General features: G+C 41.2%; 1 protein-coding gene and 1 long non-coding RNA gene across 2 annotated transcripts in view; both read right to left on the reverse strand.

The window, feature by feature from the left end:
- Positions 1 to 1323: 1323 nt before the first annotated feature.
- On the reverse strand, positions 1324 to 3535 carry LOC123999444. Its single transcript, XR_006832454.1, has 2 exons — positions 2116 to 3535; positions 1324 to 2007 (listed from the first exon to the last, which is right to left on the reverse strand). It is a non-coding gene; the product is annotated as an uncharacterized LOC123999444 (long non-coding RNA).
- An 81-nt stretch (positions 3536 to 3616) lies between these two features.
- The window catches only part of dcc (DCC netrin 1 receptor), a 670683-nt gene continuing 665287 nt past the window's right edge, over positions 3617 to 9012 (reverse strand). Inside the window, 2 exon segments of the mRNA XM_046305873.1 lie at positions 3617 to 3967; positions 4049 to 6843. Of these exon segments, the coding sequence (XP_046161829.1) occupies positions 6754 to 6843 (90 nt within the window). The 3' untranslated portion in view covers positions 3617 to 3967; positions 4049 to 6753.

A 9012-nucleotide genomic window follows, 5' to 3' on the forward strand; every position in this document is an offset into this window, starting at 1 on the left:
TGTTAACCTATATGTTAACCTCTATAAACAGGGTGACAGGACAATGAAAACATCATATATATATATATATATATATATATATATATATATATATATATATATATATATATATATATATATATATATATATTTGTTACCTTTATTTAACTAGCAAGTCAGTTAAAAACAAATCTGAATACTTATGTATATTTAATTATTTAATTATTTTAATTATGTCATATTTAACATGATTATTTTTAACATTTGCAAAAATTTCTAACGACATGTTTTTGCTTTGTCATTATGGGTTATTGTGATGTCATTATTGTGATGTCATTATGGGTTATTGTGATGTCATTATTGTAATGTCATTATGGGTTATTGTGATGTCGTTATTGTGATGTCATTATGGGCTACTGTGATGTCACTATGGGCTACTGTGATGTCACTATGGGCTACTGTATAGATTGATGAACTTTTTAATCCATAATAGAATAAGGCTGTAATTTAAAAAAAGTCATGGAGTCTAAATACATTCCAAATGCACTGTAACTTAAGTGGTTAAATGTCACAATTTTTTTTTTTTTACATATTCTAAAGAGTCCTTGGGCTAGATTCTATAAACTCTGCGCTAGCTGACACCCACATCGCGGTTGTTATGGCAGTGTCACCACTTTGACTGCTCCCACTGCAGTTACACCTCCGACATCGCCAAAACAACAGCTATGCAGGTGTTGGCTATCACCGGTTAACGCTTGATCTGATTGAATCTAGGTCCCGTGTTTCATTGTTACAGCTACGACAGGAGTTTTCCTTCTTTTTGTTGTGATATTAGGAGTACGATATGTCATCATCCATGCTTCATTTGTTGTGATATTAGCAGTACGATATGTCATCATCCATGCTTCATTTGTTGTGATATTAGCAGTACGATATGTCATCATCCATGCTTCATTTTTTTTAAACCAGAGTTTTCTTCAACGTGTCTTGATTATGTCTTGCTCTGTTAATCCATATTCACCCTTCATCAGGATGGCAGCTAACACAGATGACAGTCACCTTCTAGTCGTCTGTTCAAGAGAGGGCAGGGCTCGACTTGCCTCAGGAGGTTTTCATTCAGGCTTGCATCTGAAATGGCACCCTATTCCCTGTATACTGTAGTGCACTACTTTTGAACAGGAGCCTATAGGGTTCTGGTCTAAAGTAGTGCACTACATAGGGAATAGGGTGCCATTTGGGATGCGACCGTAGTCTGTTTAGAGATGTGATGACTTGGCTTTGCTTCTGGAGGTTTTCACACAGTCTTCGTTATAGCTACAGATCGACTCCACGTAATATGGCAAGTGGTATTTTGTATCAAAACTTTATTTATCAAACAAAAAGAATACACCATCGAAATACCATTTCTATTTAAAAAAGAAAAGAAAAATGAACAGTGGAACTGCTTGCTCTACAGTGCATTACAAAACCAGCAATTGTATACAACGTTGTGGATAGAAACAGACAAGAAGAAGAGGTTTCTTACTCTTTATAATAATAAGATAATAATAAGATACGCAATTATGTCTTATTCCCTTCTTCGCTTTAAATGAACAAAATGTACACTTTTAATATTGTACAATCACTAAATCTAATTTGGTTAACAATTCCCCCCCCAAAAAATGCGGACAATTTTTAAGTATGAATTCAAAGAACTTATAGTGAGGACTTCTTTCTGGATATTTCACCTTCTCAACAGTCATCACAGTTTTCTTAGTAAAAAGAGTGTGGTCCTTTCTTGTAATAACCTATAATCCATAACAGGTTATAACATACATCCTATAATCCACAACAGGTTATAACCTATAGTCTATAATCCATAACAGGTTATAACATACAGCCTATAATCCATAACAGGTTATAACCTATAGTCTATAATCCATAACAGGTTATAACCTATAGTCTATAATCCACAACAGGTTATAACCTATAGTCTATAATCCATAACAGGTTATAACCTATAGTCTATAATCCATAACAGGTTATAACCTATAGTCTATAATCAGGTTATAAATCCATAACATAAGGTTATAACCTATAGTCTATAATCCATAACAGGTTATAACCTATAGTCTATAATCCATAACAGGTTATAACCTATAGTCTATAATCCATAACAGGTTATAACCTATAGTCTATAATCCACAACAGGTTATAACCTATAGTCTATAATCCACAACAGGTTATAACCTATAGCCTGTCATACATAACAGTTTTTAACCTATAGCCTATCATCCATAACAGTTTATCAAATGCATTTGTTATTCAAATATCCAGCCAATCTAGACAGTTTGGGTAAATTGTGACATGATTAGATGTCTGTGTAAGTCTGCAACTCAAGCTATCTACGGGTGACTTCCTTTTCCGAGAGGACGTGCTATCCTGTACGGTATCCAAATTAGGACTAACTGCTTGTGACTCCAGAGTCTGTCCTGATATTGATACCGCAGTCATGATGTGGCTGATGGGAGAATGACAACAGGAAGAGGGCATTAAATGGGATGGACACCTTCCTAACAGTATTGAGAATGAGATCTTGAATGGGTTTTTCCAAATAAATAATAGTAATGTGCGCTCTAAATAATATATTACATTTTATCATAAAAAGTACCCTCCCCACACCCACACACAGTCAATGAGTTAACTAGCAATTTGTCCTTCAGTTGCTCTATGGAACTGTACAATGGAAGAATAAAAAAACATGGCACCCTATTCCCTATATAGTGCACTACTTTTGACCAAAGTCCATAGGGCTTGAGTCAAAAGTAGGGCACGAAATAGGGAATAGCATTCCATTCGGGACTGACTCAATTTTTTTCATGTTGTCTTGCTTCAGCGGTCCTTTCTCCATGGTAATACACATGTACAGCATACAAGAAAATATAGAGCCATGGTCTGCCTGTCTGTCGTTCAGAAGAGAGAAGACTATGTCGACAGAACTTCATAGCTCATCTGTTACCCTGCACTAAGGCCGAGGCAAAGAGAGAAAAACAAAATCACGTTTCATATTTTCATACAGATCAAATAAAGTGACCAACGAAGAGAGAAACGAAAGAACGGAAAAGCAAACGTATAGGCACATAGAACATCTCCATTTTTCTCAACAAATAAAAAATATATAAAAAATAAAAAAAAGTATTTAAAAGAAAATACCACAACAAAAAAAAACAATGTTGTGTTTCATTAGTCCACTGTTGAAACAATCCTAAAAATGTTTTGCAGGTCAGCGATCAAGTTTCCAAGATGTATAACGTTAAAATTCTAGAAAGTGTCCTAAACGCATCATACTGTGACATGTTCTGGACTTTTCAAAATTCTAGATCTTGAAAACTAGATTTTGTTTTGTGGAATTTTCCTTTGAGGGCAAACAGATGAAAAAGAAAACCCAAATGGTACAATGTAGAATGAGAGCACACTCGACAGTTTGTTGTGAGGAAATAAAGACATTGTTCCGTGATGAGTCGTCTGATCTGTGACTTTTCTTTCCCTCTATTCTAAACCATCTAATATTCAATGTCTCACTTTATCTCCTGTGTTCTAATCTAAACATCAATACCTAATGCTTTATTCTAAAATGTTCTGAATGACTAACCCTTTATCTCCTGTGTTCTAATCTAAACATGTTCTGAATGACAATGTAGCTAACCCTTTATCTCCTGTGTTCTAATCTAAACATGTTCTGAATGACAATGTAGCTAACCCTTTATCTCCTGTGTTCTAATCTAAACATGTCCTGAATGACAATGTAGCTAATGCTTTATCTCCTGTGTTCTAATCTAAACATGTTCTGAATGACAATGTAGCTAATGCTTTATCTCCTGTGTTCTAATCTAAACATGTTCTGAATGACAATGTAGCTAATGCTTTATCTCCTGTGTTCTAATCTAAACATGTTCTGAATGACAATGTAGCTAACCCTTTATCTCCTGTGTTCTAATCTAAACATGTCCTTTATCTCCTGTGTTCTAATCTAAACATGTTCTGAATGACAATGTAGCTAATGCTTTATCTCCTGTGTTCTAATCTAAACCTGAATGACAATGTAGCTAACCCTTTATCTCCTGTGTTCTAATCTAAACATGTTCTGAATGACAATGTAGCTAACCCTTTATCTCCTGTGTTCTAATCTAAACATGTCCTGAATGACAATGTAGCTAATGCTTTATCTCCTGTGTTCTAATCTAAACATGTTCTGAATGACAATGTAGCTAACCCTTTATCTCCTGTGTTCTAATCTAAACATGTTCTGAATGACAATGTAGCTAAGGCTTTATCTCTCTGGGTCAATCCATCTTCAGAGGGGGAAATATAGAGGCTTGCAAATGATAAAGGGAGCACAGTTACCGTGGGTTACCAGAATCAAACATGCGAATATTGATGTCCTATTTTCATGGCGATTAATGATTCATTTATCACTTAAGTGGTACATATTGATGCCATGTTTTGATAAAAGGCTTCAGGTTATGTACAGTATCTATCCTCAGTGATGCATAGCAACCCATGCAGCCCCATAATGTAAAACTAGATTAGAAGCCAGTAGGGTTTAATCAATTGGTTTAAAAATAGTTTTGACAGAACTGCAGATGTAAAAATATACTATATGGAATAATATAATCGTTTATCATATAAAAATGACCAAAACAAACCCCTGTGTGATCACATTGTTAGTCAGTCAACCGTACAACCTCAAACTGAGGTACATGTGTCTGTCTCATGAAAACCTTAACTGTTAACATGACGAATCATCAATACCATCAACGCCGCCATAATCAACAACAAAAAATAAAAATCTCTCGGGGTTTTAATAATGCACAAGACGCTGTATGTTGTGAATAAGGTGGTATTAACCAAAACAATGGATTGTTCAGAGTAAATAACATACGTTCATACAAAAGCCTTCCAACCCCTGTAAATACCATTTGATACTGTCTTGAATCCCAGTACGTTCCAAGTACGTCATACATTGACTGGAGCGCCTGGTTATAATTCTTGGTGTTGTTTTAACGATTTCAACAGCTGTCTGTAGTTGTTATATACGGTAGCAACACAATCAGGGCAGACGTTCAGTTGAGGAGCAGCAACACAAATGGACCTGAACAAGGATCCAGAACTTTCCAGAGTCTGAACTTGGTTCTGTAGAGTCCGTATTGAGATGATCCAGTACCCGGGGCCTAACCAGTGTTCCTCACTGCCTGTAGAATGTTCTAGGCTGTGGTCACTGACTGTGTCACTGTTTTAGGAAAGAGAAGAGGGAGCGTGTGTGCGGTGTCCATATTTGGACAGCCTCGGGTTCACAAGGAGTTGGTGTAAGTTTCAACGCCGTAAAGGTGTGGTTACTGTGAGACCTCCCATGTTGTCTCACAACATCACCAGGCAACGAGGGGTCCAGGGAAGTGTTAGTGAACGAGGGGTCCAGGTAAGTGTTAGTGAACGAGGGGTCCAGGGAAGTGTTCGTGAACGAGGGGTCCAGGGAAGTGTTAGTGAACGAGGGGTCCAGGGAAGTGTTCGTGAACGAGGGGTCCAGGGAAGTGTTAGTGAACGAGGGGTTCAGGGAAGTGTTAGTGAACGAGGGGTCCAGGGAAGTGTTAGTGAACGAGGGGCCCAGGGAAGTGTTAGTGAACGAGGGGTCCAGGGAAACGTTAATGAACGAGGGGCCCAGGGAAGTGTTAGTGAACGAGGGGTCCAGGGAAGTGTTAGTGAACGAGGGGTCCAGGGAAACGTTGGTGAACGAGGGGTTCCAGGGAAACGTTAGTGAACGAGGGGTCCAGGGAAGCACTGGTGAACGAGCGGTCCGGCTGAACGTTGGTGAACGAGGGGTCCAGGGAAACGTTGGTGAACGAGGGGTCCAGGGAAGCGTTAGTGAACGAAGGGTTCCAGGGAAACATTGGTGAACGAGGGGTCCAGAGAAACGTTGGTGAACGAGGGGTCCAGAGAAATGTTGGTGAACGAGGGGTCCAGGGAAACGTTGGTGAACGAGGGTTCCGGGTGAACGTTGGTGAACGAGGGGTCCGGGTGAACGTTGGTGAACGAGGGGTTCGGGTGAACGTTGGTGAACGAGGGGTCCGGGTAAACGTTGGTGAACGAGGGGTCCAGGGAAACGTTGGTGAACGAGGGGTCCAGGGAAACGTTGGTGAACGAGGGGTCCAGAGAAACGTTGGTGAACGAGGGGTCCAGAGAAACGTTGGTGAACGAGGGGTCGGGGAAACGTTGGTGTCTGGAGATAATAACCAATCCAAAGGTCTAATACTATAGACCCAGCTGTAACACTTGTGCCTTCAGTTCAAAGTTCAATCCAATACACCAGTAACGCATAAGGAAACCCTCCAAAATTAACACTGATAAATGAAAACTCAAAAGGTGGTGTTTTAAAGGGAAATCAACACTAGGGAAATCTTTTAGATTCTCCTTAATCGTTAGTCTTGATGTTTTGGGATTACAGAGAGGTCTGTCAGGGGGGTTGGTTACTGTATTTATAGGGGTAGAGAGAGGTCTGTCAGGGGGGTTGGTTACTGTATTTATAGGGGTAGAGAGAGGTCTGTTAGAAGGGTTGGTTACAGTATTTGGGGGAGGGGGAGGGGGGGGTGGAGAAGTATCTGTGTTTCTGAGGTTCTGCAACCATACCCCCCCTCTCTGTGCCCTGCCCTATGGTGTAATACTGTGGTTCTGCTGTCTGTGCTGCTGCTGTTAAGGTCTGACGGACTGTCTGGGTGGGACTCTCTGCCAGGGCTGCTGGGGTTAAAAGGCCGAGCCAGTGATGGCGTTGAGTTGCTTCATGAGTCCCTCTAGGCTCGCCATCTGTTCACTCAAGTCGTCCTGTTCGTAAACCTAGAAGATAAAAAACAAAAGTCCTCTGTCACACAAAGTCAAAAAAGGGTCATTGTCCAGAAGAACTCATGTTACGGTGTAGATTTTAGGACATCCTCAGCCTCATACCTCCTTGAGGCAATCGTCAACCCCTTCTTGAGTTTGTCCTAAAATGCACACCATACCAAAAGTGGAGGATACATACAGTACCAATATATTGGTATGATCATACAGTACTTTATATATTACAATCAAATGCTGACCGCATTATCTACCAAGAGAATTCTCTTCGATTATAACCATATATCCTGAGGCTGCATTTATTGTAGCTGGGGATTTTAACAAGGCTAATCTGAAAACAAGGCTCCCTCAATTTTATCAGCATATCGAATGTGCGACCCGGGTTGGTAAAACCCTGGATCATTGTTACTCTAACTCCCGCGACGCATATAAAGCCCTCCCTCGCCCTCCTTTCGGCACATCTGACCACGACTCCATTTTGTTGCTCCCAGCCTATAGACAGAAACTAAAACAGGAAACGCCCCTGCTCAGGTCTGTTCAACGCTGGTCCGACCAATCGGATTCCACCGTTCAAGATTGCTTCGATCACGTGAACTGGAATATGTTCCGCATAGCGTCGGACAATAACATTGATGAATACGCTGGTTCGGTGAGGGGGCCATCGAGGTGTACCCACAGCATTGGTGATGTTGTACCCACAAAACTGAACGTGCGAACCAGTGCTTTAAATCAGGGCAAGGCGACCGGAAGCATGACCGAATACAAAAAGTGTAGCTATTCCCTCTGCAAGGCAATCAAACAAGGTAAGCATCAGTATACTGTAGAGACAAAGTAGAGTCACAATTCAACGGCTCAGACACGAGAGGTATGTGGCAGGGTCTACAGACACGGACTACAAAAATAAAACCAGCCGCGTTGCGGACCACGATGTCTTGCTCCCAGACAAACTAAACAACTTCTTTGCTCGCTTTGAGGACAATACAGTGACACCGACACGGCCCGCTACCAAAACCTGTGGGCTCTCCTTCACTGCAGCCAACGTGAGTAAAACATTTAAACGTGTTAACCCTCACAAGGCTGCCGGCCCAGAAGGCATCCCCAGCCGCGATCTCAGAGCATGCGCAGACCAGCTGGCTGGTGTGTTTATGGACATATTCAATCAATCGGGCGGCAGCGTAGCCTAGTGGTTAGAGCGTTGGACTAGTAACCGGAAGGTTGCGAGTTCATACCCCCGAGCTGACAAGGTACAAAAATCTGTCGTTCTACCCCTGAACAGGCAGTTAACCCACTGTTCCCAGGCCGTCATTGAAAATAAGAATATGTTCTTAACTGACTTGCCTGGTTAAATAAAGGTCAAATTAAAATAAATAAAAATAAAAATCCTTATCCCAGTCTGCTGTTCCCACATGCTTCAAGATGGCCACTATTGTTCCTGATCCCAAGAAAGCAAAGGTAACTGAGCTAAATGACTATTGCCCCGTAGCACTCACTTCCGTCATCATGAAGTGCTTTGAGAGACTAGTCAAAGATCATATCACCTCCAGCCTATCTGACACCCTAGACCCACTCCAATTTGCTTACCGCCCCAATAGGTCCACAGACGACACAATCACACTGCCCTAACCCATCTGGACAAGAGGAATACCTATGTAAGAATGCTGTTCATCGACAACAGCTCAGCATTTAATACTATAGTACGCTCCAAACTTGTTATTAGGCTCGAGACCCTGGGTCTCGACTCCACCCTGTGCAACTGGGACCTGGACTTCCTGACGGGCCGCCCTCAGGTGGTTAAGGTAGGATACAACACCCCCACCCCACTGATCCTCAACACTGGGGCCCCACAAGGGTGTGTTCTCAGCTCCCTCCTGTACTCCCTGTTCACCCACGACTGCGTGGCCATGCAGCCTCCAACTCCATCATCAAGTTTGCAGACGACACTACAGTGGTAGGCTTGAATACCAACAACGACGAGACGGCCTACAGGGAGGAGGTGAGTGCTATACTCGCATTAACATCTGCTAACCATGTGTATGTGACAAATACAATTTGATTTGATTTTATACATTATATTGGTGTGATCATACAGTACTTTATATTGGTGTGATCATACAGTACTTTATATTGCTGTGATCATACAGTACTTTATATTGCTGTGATCATGAAGTA

The sequence above is a fragment of the Oncorhynchus gorbuscha genome, linkage group LG16 (assembly GCF_021184085.1).
Source record: "Oncorhynchus gorbuscha isolate QuinsamMale2020 ecotype Even-year linkage group LG16, OgorEven_v1.0, whole genome shotgun sequence".
Classification (NCBI taxonomy): domain Eukaryota; kingdom Metazoa; phylum Chordata; class Actinopteri; order Salmoniformes; family Salmonidae; genus Oncorhynchus; species Oncorhynchus gorbuscha.